The following is a 16,461-nucleotide window of genomic DNA, read 5'->3' on the forward strand; positions in this document are numbered from 1 at the left end:
ATTTGTTTGTACTTCAACAAATACATCTTTAGTAGCTGAAAAACAATGTGTGTGACTTTTATTATTAAACCGTTAGCAGTGCTAGCCAGCCACAGTTAGCAGCTCTAGCCATCTGCGGTTAGCAGAGCTAGCCATCTGCAGTTACCAGAGCTACCCATCTGAGGTTAGCAGCGCTAGCCATCTGCGGTTAGAAGCGCTAGCCATCTGCGGTTAGCAGCGCTAGCCATCTGCGGTTAGCAGCGCTAGCCAGCCTCAGTTAGCAGTGCTAGCCATCTGCGGTTAGCAGCGCTAGCCATCTGCGGTTAGAAGCGCTAGCCAGCCTCAGTTAGCAGTGCTAGCCATCTGCGGTTAGCAGCGCTAGCAATCTGCGGTTAGAAGCGCTAGCCATCTGCGGTTAGAAGCGCTAGCCAGCCTCAGTTAGCAGTGCTAGCCATCTGCGGTTAGCAGCGCTAGCCATCTGCGGTTAGAAGCGCTAGCAATCTGCGGTTAGCAGCGCTAGCCAGCCCTGGTTAACAGAGATTCCCAGCCATAATTAGCAGCGCTAACAGTCTTATATTCTGTACTTTTACTCTGAGTGGCTTTACTGTACTGTTGATTTTTTGGAAGATTGAAAAGGATTTTAGGTGCACCTTAAAGTCCAAAAAATACAGCAATTGTATTTTACTGAGATTTTAAGTGATAGATCAACATAAAGTAGCACGAAATTGTTAAATAAAGTTCCTCTGATGTAACATTTCCTAAACAACCTACATACTGCTGTCCCGTGAGTTTTGGCATATCAGTGTTTATGACAAAGAAAATAAAAACACACACTCGAGAGAGTTTTACAGTAATTTATCTGGGTTTAATTCGGGTTAAAGGTTCTTTGTTCCCAAATCCAATACTAGACTTATCAAATTATACTCTTTAGATAAAACTGTGTACAGCTAATACATTAATAAAACTAATCTCCACAAAAAAAAAAAAACAACAAAAAAGGAGAAATCAGTCAGAAAAGTAAAAATGTTAAAAAATCAACATCAGAAAGCTTTTCTTCTTTTTTACAGCCTGGTTACATTCTACAATATATCAGCTGGCTTTGGATCAGAGAGAGTCAGTGAATCAGTGAAAAATAAAATACATTAAACAGAGAAACTATCAGAGTACCATGTTTTAATACACTCCAACGTATGATTGTGTTGGTGTGTGTTTGTGTGTTGGAGTGTGTTGGTGTGTGTTGGAGTGTGTTCAGGCAGACGGTCTTTAAGGAAACACTTTTGGTGATCTTTTTCTTTTCCTGTGTGAACACGATTACCATCCACTGCTTCACCTGCAGGTTTAGAGCACCTGGATGAAAATTTTTGGAAAAATTCCTCGTTTTCCACCGAACTCCCCCGTATACCACTCCTCATCCACCTCCTCCAGTGCACACACTATATCTCCAACCTGCACAAAAACACACACACACACACATATATAAAATTACATAAACAAAAATACTCCAGCATGGTAATGTAACTAGATACCTGGACCCTAAAATTAAACTTCTACTCTTTAGTGATAAAACTCCTGCATCCGGACTGCAACTGAAAAAACAGGAGGACCAGTGAGTTTTTAGGGGTTCAGTAGCTCCTCCATTTCCACTCACTGTTGTGTTGTTTTAAGTGGATCTCCGTGGAAACCGTGGAGTTCAGAGAAAAACAGTAGATAAATCAGCCTGTAATTTTTTATCTCATGATCGTTCTGGACAGGAATAAAATCACAGAGGATAAAAAAAAACATAATAAAAGAGAAAATTACCCATAACCCCCTGAGAAAATAATCCTGTTAATCCCATCCAGATAGAGCTTAAGTTAAATAAGAGGTTTTGCCACAACCTTTCCTATTTAAAACTTATCACAGTGTCAAATCTATGCTATATAATCAGAGGCTCCTGTTATCTGCTGCAGTGCCATGAAGCAGCCAATCAAATACTTTTATTCTTTCATTCTTTTATTAGTTCTAATCACAGTAGCCCATCTGTAGCTGCAGCACTGTTACCTGAATCTCTCTAGAACCTCCATCAGTGGAAAGATCACAGATCAGTAAATTAGTGTTTTCTAAGCAGGACAGACGTTACAGAACTGTAGTACTGCGTTATAATCTGGATTGAGTCATGCAGCAGTCGTAAAGAGAGGCTATACGTGTTCCTGTGGGCAGAAGCTGCTCACTGATGAGGGGGTTAGTGGTGGGGTTAAATTGTGCTCGGGGTAAATGAGCTGTAGTCCCTCTCTACAAACAAACATGGCAGAGAGCTGTGTCTAGAGAAGCAGACAGTCAATCCATATTGTCCCTTTAATGGATTTGTGCATTACAGTAATACTGTATATATATATATATATATATATATATATATATATATATATATATATATATATATATATATATATTTATATATATATAAATAAGTATATATATATATTAACAAATAAATAAACATATTAAACTGTTTATCACACATATACTGACCTTAAGGCAGAGCTCATCTTCAGACTCAGGAGTGAAATCATACATAGCTCTGCCTGTGCGACCTTCCTCCTCATAGGCAGGGGGCGCTGCAGAGACAAGATAACAGAAAAACAGAGAATAGGACTGTTAGAGATGAACTAGCCAGGTGAAGTCATGTCGGACAGTCTTCACCTGCGGCACTGCTGTACATTAATAACATGAGATCATCACAAAATCATTATAAATGGTGTGTTATTTTGTTGAAGAGAGATTTTTAAAATATTTGATATATATTTTATTTGTATATAATAAACAGAAACAGAAACAGAGGTGTGTGAGCTTTTAGCTGTAGATAAATGCTTTAAATAAAATTTTATATAAAATTCTGACTACATACCAGGTGATCCAGGATTGAGTCTCTTCTCTTCCTGAACAAAATTCAGAGGGAAAAGTCCCGTCTGTCCATCCAGACTGCCACGCCCCCACTCCTCATTTACATATTCTAATAACGTGATGACATCACCCTCACGAAACGACAGCTCATCACCTTCACCTTCAAAAGCAAACCGAGAAACAAACCTACAGAGAGAGAGTCAGAGAGAGAGAGAGAGAGAGAGAGAGAGAGAGAGAGAGAGAAAATCTTACTAAGTTAGGTAAAGCTAAGGCTGAGTAAACAAAACTGTAATAAACACTTCATTTCATTTCATTTTCATTTTAATCATTTGATTAATACTAACTGGACAGTGTTTGGCTGGAGCTGCTGCTCTTCCTGCTGTTCTCTCCTCACTTCCTTCTGCTGAGAGACGAGTTCGTCCTTCACTGCGAGACAGACGTCCTCACGCCCGTCCTGACGACCTTTCACCTCTGTCTGGAGGACGGCTGGGGGAGTGGGAGGGAGTGTGTCATCCAGTTCCTCTTTCTGAACTTTCTGCTGTGTGAACAGAAAACAGCTTTAGTGGAGGCTGGATCATACACTCATTTCCCTGATTACGTGCTTTACTGTTTTCATGTGTGTGTGTGTGTGTGCGTGTTGTTTTTACCTGGAGGCAGCGCTTCTCTGGCTCAGTGCCAGGACAGGTAATCTTTGTATCACCTTGCGGAACTTTGCTCTGGAAAAAAAAAAACACAGATGCACCTGTAAGTTAATGGTTATGAGAGCTATGAGAGAGTCATGTATCATTTTCTTTATGACTGATATATCCTCTCGAGACCCTGCGTCCTCATATGTGGACATTACGATTCTGCTTTTTACGTTGAGCTTTGGCCTCATATGGAGACACTGCCCATACCATCCAGTTGTATCATGGCAACATCGCACTTAACTGACTGAAAACAAGGTGGCAGGAATCCCAGTCTAAAGTTTCTACAGCCAATCCAGGCAGAAACATGGGCCAGGTAAAAATTATCCAAAATTCTAATCCAATTTTATGCTTGAAATTTGTTTATTTGCTTACTGTAGAAAGCTCAAACTTTGTTTTTGGACCAATAGGGTCCTTAGCATCCTTTTAAATGTTAAAATAAACTAATGTCCCCGTATGAGGACATTGTTTTTTGCAAAAATAACTTCTAGTACCAAGGAAAAAATGTTTTTATACTTTTTAGGTCCTATATAATAATGCACACTAAGCAAAAGTCCGGGTCTCAGGAGGATATATGTATGTATGTATGTATATATATATATATATAGATATATAGATATATAGATAGATAGATATATAAATAAAAGAAATACGCTACAGTGCTTTATATTTCTTTTATAGCTCTTATAGCTATTGCTGAACTCTGCCACACTGTAGAGCTGCCATCTGCAATAAAAACACTCTATAAATAACCTGTATAGTGATTAATATTATCTATTAATATAATACTAAATTTGGGCGTGTGCTGATGTGGAAATTGTGAGCCAATGACAAACTACAATATTTAACATGTATAACAATTATACAGAATTTAATGATTGTAGATATTAGAAATATCAGTATTTTATATTCCAGCAGGTCTTACTGTGTATTCTCTGTAGAGAGGATGTCCCGGCTTTGGTCTGGGGGGAAGGGGTGGTCCTCGTTTTGGTACCCTGTGATTTGGCTGCTGATTGGTTGTAGCAGGAACATGGGAGGAGCCTGCTGATTTAGGCAGCTTCATTGGAGGAGGCCGGAGAGGAAGCATCTTACCTTCTTTTGGTCTAAACGAACCAATGAAAGAATATAAGAATGAGGAAATGTCGCTGATTTAATGTGAAATTAGACGCTGCCGTCTCAAATTTCTTACTGTATACTAAATAAAATAAATATCATACCTTAAAGAACCGGAACAGTACAGTTCTACTACTGGTTCTCAGTATATAAAAATAAGGTTAAATATGAGTCAGTTTATAAACTGGAATTTAACACAGAGCTAAAAACAGGAAGCTTACCTGGGCGGCAGAGAGGGAACAGATGAAACTGGAGCTTTACTAACAAGAACACCACCAACAGCAGCCTACAAACACACACACAAACACACACACATTACAGTTCATATTTCACATACAGATATACAGTCTATTGTTACAATAAAGAAAAAAAATAAGAGTGCACTTAAAAATTGAGTTTATTTTATTTTTTTGCACCAGGAGTAAAGACACAAAGTTATCCAAAAGCAGTGTGTAAGACTGGTGGAGGAGAACATGATGCCAAGATGCATGAAAAAAAAAAATGCATGATTAAAAACAACCAGGGTTATTCCACCAAATATTGATTTCATTTATAGCTTTTTTGTTTTTGCAGAAAGAAATGGCTGAAATAACAAAAAAAAGCAGAGCTTTCAGACCTCAAATAATGATGCAAAAAATAATAATAAAACAAGTTCATATTCATAAAGTAGTTTTAAGAGTTCAGAAATAATCAATATTTGGTGGAATAATCCTGGTTGGTTTTTAATCACAGTTTTTTATGCATCTTGGCATCATGTTCTCCTCCACCAGTCTTACACACTGCTTTTGGATAACTTAAATATTCTGGGTGGTGAACTCAATCACCCCTTCATCTGTTCTCATCTTACACATCAACATGTTATTATTATTATTGTCTATAATATGTATAATAATGAAAATAAATTAATAATCAAACAAAAAAGGCTGTTGGACGCTGATTAACAGGTGAGGTGTGTGATCACCTGCTGGAGGTGAGCCTCATGTTACCTGTGTGTTGGTGGTGGATGGGGGTGGAGGTCTCCTCTGGGACGGGGGTTTGGTTGGGACCTGGCTGGTTTGGGTGTGTCCTGAGGAACCTGAGTAAATTAAAGGGTTAATACAGGTTTATTTATAAGTCTAAATCAGAAACTCTAAATCCAGATCTAAATCCAGATCTGAGGAAATTCTGCTCTCATAACTCTAAAATCACTGGTAAAAACATGTATCTGCGTAAAAACATTCCTAAATATATATCTCTGTTGGAGAAACCACAGTGACTCATCTCCTTATCTCAGCGTCGAGAACTCAGGACTGAGTCATGTGATCTCATCAGGGCTCCTCACAACAACCAGTTCAGGGTTAAAGAGTTTAGTTTTGTTGTTTTTTTTTACGTGGTTTTGCTGTTCGCTGTATGAACTTACATCACAACACGCATTAAATGTCTCATTCCATCGATTTGTAACACATTTTAAAATGTCTGGTTGTATGAAAATGTCTCTAGTATGAATGAACACCATGTAACCGGTGTCCCGGTGATCCGGTATAACACTGTTTTAGTCCTGTGGAGGAGTGGGAGGAGAGCAGGGAGAAAAATGATAGGATTTCAGCTGTTGCTCACGAATATTCATAAATGCAAACCTATCGTCTCTGATTGGCCAACAGCACTGCGATGTCAGGAGGCAGAGAGACAGACGACAGTTAGAAACGTTTTAACATAAAGTCTTCAGTCTTTACAATGTCATATGTTACTTTACAGCATGTGTAATAATGCTGAACCTGCTAAGTGCAGTTCAGTCACTGATCTAGTCTTAGAGTCTCCAAATCCACTGGAGATCCTATTTAAACCTATAGTTACCCCGGGTTTTTATTTGGTTGAGCCACAGCAAAGCCGCCCAGGCAGCTGAAACAAAACCATGAGGTTGAGTTTTTTTATTTTTAACTACTGTAGTGTAAACAGAACTCAGAGAAACTGATTCAGAAACTGAAGTGGTCTCTTAATTAGCTGTACATCCACGTTCAGTGAACACATACCCCATAGACCAGTGAATCATTCTTTCACTTCCATGAGACACAGCAAAAGCCATAACACATGATTCTTCTCGCTTCTGGACATGATGCAATTTCCTGCCCCAAATAAAAACTACGTTTTTACAAAAAAACAGCAAAATACTCACATCTCCCGCTGGTTCTGCTGGCTGACGGTACCGGCGCTGACAGTACCGGCGCTGGCTCCTCCACATGCTGATCATCTACAGAGGGTTTAGGGGGCACTTCTGCAGTTTGAGACCCAGACTGAGACGCTTCTGCGAGGGCTGAAGGTAACAGAGATCTACGGGCAGCTACTGGAGGTCGAGGGGGTTGATGGGGTTGAGGGGGTTTATGGGGTACGTTCTGGTCTGGTTTATTGGTCTCTGAGCTTCTATTGGTCAGCAGTGGTCTGGGAGCAGGAACTGGATGGTTTAATATCGATTCAATCTGGTTTTCAGAAGGTTTTTCGTCCTCCTGCACATTTTGTGTTGGTTCAGATGGTTTTGGTGAAATCGCTGGTTTGGGGTTTTGAGTTCTAGGTCTTGGTTCTGGTCTCTTTAAAGGTTCTGAAGGTTCTGGTGGAACGGTAGAAGCTACAGGGGCAACTACAGCAAAATCAGGAGCTACGATGTGATCTTCCTCTTGCTCCTCTTCGCTCTTTTCACTTTGATCACTTTGATCATTTTGGTCATTCTGATCACTTTCGCTGGACTGGTCTCCTTGTAAACTCAGCTCATCAAACGCAAAAGCGTCCAGCAGCTCCTGCAGATATTTATTTGAGGAAACATCTGAAGAATTATCTGTAAATCCGGTGAAAACGCTCTCAGACCCGTCGTCCTTCAGACGCACCAACGTCTGAACTTTGACCTCTCTCGTCATCGTCGTCGTCGATTGGTCTAGAACCTCCTCTTTGGCGCTAGGAGCCAAAATAGCTTTGGAGCGAGGACGTGGGCGTGGCCTGGGATGAGCTGAACCCTCTCGATTCGCTGGAGCAGGATTGTGGGAGGAGTCAGGGAGAGAAGGTGTGGCCTCCTGAGGTGCGAGGTCATCAGGGACGTTGCTGAAGTCGGTCTGAACTCCACACTGTTCTGACTGAGGAGTGTGTGTGGGAGCTGGAGTGTGTGTGGCAGGTTGAGTGTGTGTGTGTGGAGGTGAGGTCTCAGCAGGTTTAGGGATGAGAGGGAGGGAGGGGCGGGGCGGCTTTGGTGGACGACGAGCTGGATGAAGATAAAACAGAAAACAAGCAGATCAATGTTCAATTCATCTTCAGTTCAAAAAGCTGTTTTTATTTTTATCTCTACAGCAGCTATTTTTAATTCTCTTACATCTATTTTTACTATTCCACTCTTATCAACTCTCAAAAAACATCCTGTATTTTCGCTCATCTGCTCCATAGTCTAAATCATTTTAATTTGAGTCCTGATCTGATATTTTGTCAATGCAGTAAAAAAAAGAAAGAACACATGAAAGATGTTCGATAGGTTTTTCGATAAGATCAAACATTTAAAAAACAAAGTCTTATATTGTACTAGCCTGCAGTTCTTAAAGGATAACAATTGTTTACTAAATATATTAAACATATATTTATTAAACTATATATTTAAGACAATTTTTCATTTACTCGCACCAAACAAAAACATTAATTAATTAATCCCCCTTGTAAATATCAAACAGTGCACGTCTGTGTAAACCATGTGGTTGACCAGCTTTTAAGCTTTTATTAATAGATATTTAAATGGAAATAAAAGAAATCAGTGTTTAGATTAATGCAAAATTAAATTATATTTATATTAGAGATGTCAATCACGTAAAAATATATTGTATAAATCAACAAAAAAATTATGATTTATTTATTTTTTAGTCTTATAACATATCAGGGTATGTTTGCCGTATTATCATTTTATATAATATATTGTTGTAATAAAACAATAAAGTACTTTTGATGTTTTTTAAACTACAATATTTAATGTACTGAGTTGCTGAGTTTAACTGAGAGCTTATAGAGTTAATAAAAGAAATAAACCCTAGTGTAGCTCCATATTCCACATTCAACAAGTGTGTGTGACTGTGTGTGTGTGTGTGTGTAATATGATACATCAGTGATCCGGGTCTTTTTTTCACCTTTGAAAAATACGTGATCTGTCCCAATTTCTGATCACATGATCAGATCGGGGTCATCCCTGATCTTCATACAGTAAAATCACAAATAAAACATGGAAGAGTCGTTTTCAGGGACATTTAAAATACTGTGTATCCAGGTCTATCTGTAAAACCTCCTCTAAATGTATAAAGAACGTTCAGCACACGCTGTTCTGATGCTTAAACACAGTTACAACATAAAACACCAGAATCTCAGTAACTGATTGGAGCTGCAGAACTGGCAGAGCCGGTTCCTTCACTCTGATTACTCACAGCCAATCTGTGTAGATTAATCGTGTGCAGGTGTGATGGAGCTCACCTGGAGGGCAGGTGCGGTTCTTTGATTTTGAGGCGTGGGTGTCGGTCTGGGTGGCGATGGTGACGGTGGAGCGGCGGGAGGAGGAGGGAGGGGAGGAGGTGGAGGATGAGGAGGAGGAGAGTGAAGGAGGAGGAGGAAGGTTCTGCTCGCGACTCTTTTCTCTGATCACCTGTTCATATGAGGGCGGAGGAAGCTGAGGAGCGAAACAAAGATAAATAGTGAACAACAGGAACATAGAATTATCAATTTATAATTTATTATATCTAGTGCTGTTAGCCAATCAGAGGCGATATGTTTGCATGTATGAATATTCATCAGAAAGAGCTGAAATCCTATCGATTCTCCCCGCCCACTCCTCCACCGGACTAAAACAGTGTTATACTGGATCACCGGAACACTTTTTCTCACAAAAACAGCTCACAAAACATTCATTTATACTAGAGACACAGCTAGACATTTTATAAAATGAATAAAAAACGATGGAATGAGATCTTTAAGAAAATATCGGATTAATTTTAGATAAAAGAGAATTATTATAATCATTCTTACATGAACTGTAAGGCCAGTATTCGCCCACGAGGGCTGAGCAGGAGGAGGTGGTGGAGGGGGAAAAGCTCCAGAAGCTCCGGGGAACCAGCTGTTAGAAGCCAGAGGTTCAGCTGAGAGGATGGTGATCTCTGGACGTCTGAATCACCACAAAAATCAATCAATAAACAAGAAACATTAAACAAAAAATTAAACCAGTAATGCAGTGGAAGATGAAGAAATAGAGAAGTAGAGATGTTCCTAATCTGGATCATGTGATCAGAAATCTATTCTGAGATATTATAATACAGTAACCAGAATATCATGATAATAATAATAATAATGCACTCCATATATCTCCATATGTCCAGGATTAAAGTCTCTAGTAGATATATGGGATTGGAAATTAGGAGAACAGTGTTTTTCTTTTTTGATAAAAACAGTAAATAAAAAGTAAAAGATGTGATAATTATGATAAATATGAACGTGATTCTATATTTAACTGAGTTAAACTGAGTTAAATATAGAAAATAAAGAGAAAAACAGGCAATAAAAGTGTCTCTGCTCACCGCCGGTCTCTGCTGTGGTCGGTCTGGGCTGTGCTTCTGTTGGACGCTGAAAGATTTACAGGGAATAAAAGTTAAATGAGAACAGGATGTGTGCATGTACCCGTCCCTAATGTCCCAAAACACGTCCAAAACACGTCCCAAACGTTGCAAACAACAAAACCACTTTATACTCACTTCTTTTAATGGCAGCTCTGAGTGAGGAGAGTGCTCCCTGACTGCTGAAACACAGAGAGAATAAAAGAGAAAGAGAGAGAGAATAAAAGAGAGAGAAGTTTAAACCCAACCCTTTATTTTATTTTCCATCATGTTTTATAGTGAACTTCAGTCATGGAGCAGAAATCCTCAGTTATGAGAGTTTTAGTTCCATGACTCATTTAACAGCAGCAGCTCTTGTAGTTTCCTGGCTGAAGGTCGGCGTGGTGTTCACACACAGAGCCACCAACCACAGCAACCACCCCAACCACAGCAACCACCCCAACCACAGCAACCACCCCAACCACAGTAACCACCCCAACCACAGCAACCACCCCAACCACAGTAACCACCCCAACCACAGCAACCATCCCAACCACAGTAACCACCCCAACCACAGTAACCACAGCAACCACAGCAACCATCCCAAAAAAACACCCTTATAAGGAAATAGGGAGCCCGGAAAAACGAGCGGAAAAACGAGAACGAGTGGAAACTAAACTAAAGTCACGCCGAGAGACAGAGAGAGAGAGAGACAGGGGGAGGGTTGTAAACAAAAGCTCACCAGAGAAGCATTTTATTTTATTTTTTTAATTATCGTTCATTATAGTTCAAACAAACAACCTCACAGAGCAGATTTAGTTTTTTTTAAATGTGATGTTAAAGTTATACTTTAATCACACTTTTAATATGTTTTTAATGTTCAGTTGAACAGCTCACACAAACATCATTAAACTGTATTAAACAATGGTGAAAACAACATATGATGGGTACACGCAGTACACTAGTTTTGTGCAAATTTATATCATTTTAATTATCAAGCAAAGAAGCGGAAATTAAGTACAAATTAGTGGTTCCAAAAGAACATAACTTAAATACAGATCTGCTTCAGCATAATTTGAGTATACTTTCATTCCAGGATAAAGAAAAACATCAGCAGCATTTCCTTTAAACGGTAATAAGCTGCCAATAACCTACTTGTCTTGATCCTATTCATCAAGAATTTGCAGAAAAATAGGGGTCAAATAAACAGAGCTTAAAGCGGATCCCCCCCCCCCCCCCCCAAGACCTGCAGAGATTAACTCAAGAAACACGGAAGTTTCACACATACAGACTTTGAAACAGAGCGAAAAAAAACTGCAATCTGCTGTTAAATAAACTAAACAGGATTAAACAGGTGGATTCAGGGTAAAAGAAAATAAAATATAAATAAATTTAAAAAGAAGAAGTTTAATACAGAACTACAGCGTTACCTGTCCCTCACAGAGTTACCTTACCTGGACTGACGCTGTTCAGGCTTGTTCCTCTCCGCTCGTTCTGCAACACACACACACACACACACACACTCATTATTCCTGCTCTGAGATCATAAACTGAGCTGAGATCATTTTTCACTTCAGGGTGTAGAATTCAGAACTCATGATCTCATCATTACAGTTTATCATCACGACCTTCTACACTGATCTCATCAGAAAACTGAGCTTTAATCTCTTTATATTCAATAATAATTCTGTTTCATATCAGTTGGATATAAGCCTGAGTAAACAGGAGGATATATGTTCTGCTATTATAAATGAAATATAAATAACACTACTGGAAATAACCCAAACAATCACAGACTGAGCTCTGATACACTATCAGTTAACACAGACCGGTCTCTGCTGCTCCTCAGGCAGGGCTGAACATTCATTTCTCACATTTACAGAAATAAAATAATTAAATGTTAAATAGTTAAAAGTGCTTTCAGCTCTAAATGAACAAATTAAACACAGAGTAATCCTTTACTGATGCATTCCTTACTCCTGCTGAGATCCTGAGATCCAGAGAGAGACAGAGAGAGAGAGAGAGAGAGAGAGAGAGCACAAGAGAGGGAAAACGAGAGAGAGAAAAGGAGAAAAAGAGAAAGACAGAGAGAGAGAGACAGAGAGACAGAGAGAGAGAGAGAGAGAGAGAGAGAGAGAGAGACAGAGAGAGTGAGAGACAGAGAGAGAGAGAGACAGAGAGAGTGAGAGACAGAGAGAGAGAGAGAGAGAGACAGAGAGACAGACAGAGAGAGAGAGAGAGAGAGAGAGAGAGAGAGAGAGAGAGAGAGCACAAGAGAGGGAAAACGAGAGAGAGAAAAGGAGAAAAAGAGAAAGACAGAGAGAGAGAGAGAGAGAGACAGAGAGAGAGAGAGAGAGAGAGAGAGAGAGAGAGAGACAGAGAGAGTGAGAGACAGAGAGAGAGAGAGACAGAGAGAGTGAGAGACAGAGAGAGAGAGAGAGAGAGAGAGAGAGAGAGAGAGAGAGACAGAGACAGAGAGAGAGAGAGAGAGAGTGAGAGAGAGAGACAGAGAGAGACAGAGAGAGAGAGTGAGAGAGAGAGACAGAGAGAGACAGAGAGAGAGAGTGAGAGAGAGAGAGAGAGAGAGAGAGAGTGAGCTGAGCTTTTGTCTGGTAACACAGCTGTAATTTACAGAATAACTGAGGCTGTGTTTCTGGTCTGGAACTCAGAGATAACTGATACCATTTACTCTCAGAAATCTCTCTTTAGCGTCTCAATCAAAAATAACCACATAACCACACGACTATAAACTCTGGATTTCAGTTCTACAAGTGAATCACTCGTATCCAGAAGATCTAATTATGTGGTGATGATCTTCCACGAATTCACTGACAGAAATCTGTGTTTAAAAATAAAGTCCTGACCAAAAATCAGAGACCACTAACCCCTCTCACATAAATAGTTCAGGAAAAAAGGAGAAAGAAAAACAGATTTCAGAGTTTCTACAGAAACTTACAGAAAGATCTTTCTACACTTTTCACACCAGCAGCCGACAAATCACTTAATCAATGTTTTTCTCTAGTTCTCACATGGGGGTGTGTATTAGTTCCCTTGTGTAAAGGAAGTGTACTTAAGAGCATTAAAATTATGTTCAAATTAGGTAAAATATACTTAAATTACATTTTCTATTTAACATACTTCATGAGAAATTACACATTTAAAGCAATATGCTTTTACTTTCAGTCCTGTTACTCAAAACATGAGGAATGAGTGCCAGTAACTGGAGTTCATTTTTATCATAAATATCAATTATTTTACTTGCAGAGAATCATTTCTATAAAATAAAGACTTTCCTGATAGAAAATTAAAGGAATTAGTGGACTTGCTTTTAAACATGCTTTTTAAATCTCAATTGAGTTTTATAACCATCTTCAGATTAGAAATAAGAGTGTGTGTTCCCATCAGACCTGGCGATTAACTGATCACCTGAATGTGGGCTCAGGTCACATGACAAACACACACACACACACACACACACACACACACACACCACACACAGTGGTCTCAGCTCTTAATTATAATCCGTACTAAAGCTGGAGGAAGCACGGCGTCTTACACAACCATTCTGACCCTTATAAAAGAAAAGTGCTTTTAATTTTAAGGTATAATTAACATGGAAAAGTACATACTTTTAACATTACAATTCATTTATTTACTAAATGTACTATTTTGAAACAACTTATGGCAACTTAAGTATATTTCAATGGTAATTAAGCTATATTTAAATACAACATAAAGTTGTCTAAAAGCAGTGTGTAAGACTGGTGGAGGAGAACATGATGCCAAGATGCATGAAAAAAAAACTGTGATTAAAAACCAACCAGGATTATTCCACCAAATATTGATTATTTCTGAACTCTTAAAACTTTATGAATATGAACTTGTTTTCTTTGTATTATTTGAGGTCTGAAAGCTCTGCATCTTTTTTGTTATTTCAGTCATTTCTCATTTTCTGTAAATAAATGCTCTAAATGAGAATATTTTTATTTGGAATTTGGGAGAAATGTTGTTTGTAGTTTATAGAATAAAACAACAATGTTCATTTTACTCAAACATAAACCTATAAATAGTAAAATCAGAGAAACTGATCCAGAAACTTTTAATTTAGGCATGTTTCTTAAAAATACATTTCACTGAAATATAGAGAAAGTATATTAAATGTGTATTTTTTTTAAATAAAGTATATTAAATTAAAAATGAACTTTTAGTATTTTTACCTAAATTGAACTTTATACTTTTAATGCTCTTAGATACACTTCCTTTTTTCTCAAGGGGAGGTTCGTCCTCAGTGAAGACGGTTGCTGGACTTTGTCCTGGTCGGTTTAAAGGACGTTTTAGAAGGGAAATGTTTTACTGGTAGGACTGTTCTGCCTACAGTGCTGGAAGAAGACCATTCCTCCCATTCCTCATGCTCCTGAGAGATCCTCCCACAGGAGGAAAAACAAACAGCCACAACAGTTATGCCAAATTCCCACCTACAGTGGTGCTTAAAGTGTGTGCACCCTTTAGAAACTAAAGTATTTCTGCATAAATTTGATCTAAAAGTAGATAATCAGAACCAAATCAAGCAAATGAGACAAAAATATCTTAATATTACACATTTAACCCAGATCTCGGCATGAGCTTTATTGATTTAACACACCTGAGTAGGGTAAAAACGGTCTCAACATGGTTAAGTAGGATTTTCCAGCCAAACTGGATGATCAATAACTCTTCTTTTCAGCTTTTCTCAGAAACATACTTTGTTTGTGCCACAAAATGTGCTTTGAAGTGAATCAGACTTTGGTATCTAGATCCCAGTTCTTTAAATAAAACAGGGCGCCGTCTCACACCTGATTGTAATTGATGGAGTATTTTTGCAATAGTGATATTTTTGGCAATATGACAAAACATTGAATAGCATTAAATAAAAAAAATAATAACATTTTAAAAACACTAAGATATAAAATTCGTATTGTATTTAATTTGGCGTTACACAAGAAAAAATATTAAAAATAAAACAAGAGTATTTTGCTATCAAATTGAACTGAAGTACAGTTTTATTGCAGAAATATCGGCTACTTTGGACACATTTATTAAAAGTATAGTTTTACCATTTTATTATTTTTAAAAAATCACAGTTTTATAAGATTATACTTAGTATATTTATTTTTTTAAATATTTTTATGTACATCAGTATAAAAATAGCAAAGCAAACTAAAGTATACTTTTTTTTAAAGTAGAGTGTATGAATGCATAAGGAGATAACGTATACTTTAATTATTCCACATATAGTTCAAGCACACTATTATTATATTTAAATACACTACCTTTTCACAAGAGATTTTATCCTGATCTAACTGTACTTTTAGAAGCTTTATATCAAATTAATGCAGTTAGGTATACACTCTTTTAAGCACCACTGTTGTATTTCTCAGTAGTATAGAGTTCATTTGTACATTATTTCCTCATTTTAGTATTTACCTGAAATCAGCAGAGGCCTCCGGAAGATCTCAGATTACCTGCTCTACTGTAGGATTATATAAAAAACTGAAACTTTATCTAATAATCCTTAATTTTATTTAGCTTAACTTCAGTTTTAAGCTTTCTGTGTGTATAAAACAGGTCATATAAAGGTCTGATGGGGTTTATATAAGCTGTAATCGTGCTGTAAGTGATATAAACTCAGTTCCATGAGAATAAAGGCCATAGTTTACCCATAAACAAACACACACCTGATGAAACGGCTGCTAATCTGGGGTTTCTTCCTCCTCTGGACTCCCGCAGACTCTCCTCTTCATCTTCAGTTCTCGCCTCGGCCATTCTGAGATACGAGTTACTGATTATAACAGCATGTTTACAGGGTTTAAATCCTCCAGAAACCGGAGAAAAACACAGAAAAACCCGAGATAAACTCGAGAAAAACCGGAGAAACGAAGAGTTATAGTGAGAGATCTCCTCCTCCTCCTCTTCCTGCTGCTGATCTACTTCTATAAAACCATTAAACCGGACTCTACAGAGAATCTGGAGCTAAAAACGCTCCTGATATTTTATTATTTACAGCAGAAAAACTACAGAAACTACAGAAACTCTTCCCTCGGTAAGATCCCACAGCCTGACGTCAACAGGAAGCTGTTCCCTGCATGTAAAACAAGTGTGGGCGGGGCCAGAAACCCGCCGGCTCTCACTGACTGACATCTGTCCAATCACACAGCAGCACAGAGATACACAGAGATACACACAGAGAGGTA

The 16,461-nt window shown here is 38.3% G+C and overlaps 1 protein-coding gene across 3 annotated transcripts; it reads right to left on the reverse strand.

Moving 5' to 3' along the window:
- Positions 1 to 822: 822 nt before the first annotated feature.
- On the reverse strand, positions 823 to 16,349 carry wu:fy63c09 (uncharacterized protein LOC797544 homolog). Of its 3 annotated transcripts, none has more exons than XM_022677029.2 (15): positions 15,946 to 16,349; positions 11,686 to 11,725; positions 10,391 to 10,434; positions 10,217 to 10,262; positions 9,672 to 9,807; positions 9,123 to 9,315; positions 6,811 to 7,881; positions 5,645 to 5,733; positions 4,880 to 4,944; positions 4,471 to 4,648; positions 3,507 to 3,575; positions 3,204 to 3,394; positions 2,864 to 3,045; positions 2,488 to 2,573; positions 823 to 1,425 (listed from the first exon to the last, which is right to left on the reverse strand). In XM_022677029.2, the coding sequence occupies exons 1-15, from the start codon at positions 16,031 to 16,033 to the stop codon at positions 1,318 to 1,320; spliced, it is 2,586 nt and encodes an 861-aa protein (XP_022532750.2). In that variant the 5' UTR covers positions 16,034 to 16,349; the 3' UTR covers positions 823 to 1,317. The 3 variants fall into 3 exon arrangements, with proteins under 3 accessions (XP_022532750.2, XP_022532749.2, XP_022532748.2); XM_022677028.2 differs by having other exon boundaries at positions 3,204 to 3,397; positions 10,391 to 10,431; positions 15,946 to 16,348; XM_022677027.2 differs by having other exon boundaries at positions 3,204 to 3,397; positions 15,946 to 16,348.
- Positions 16,350 to 16,461: the final 112 nt, after the last annotated feature.

The sequence above is a fragment of the Astyanax mexicanus genome, chromosome 13 (genome assembly GCF_023375975.1).
Source record: "Astyanax mexicanus isolate ESR-SI-001 chromosome 13, AstMex3_surface, whole genome shotgun sequence".
NCBI lineage: Eukaryota > Metazoa > Chordata > Actinopteri > Characiformes > Acestrorhamphidae > Astyanax > Astyanax mexicanus.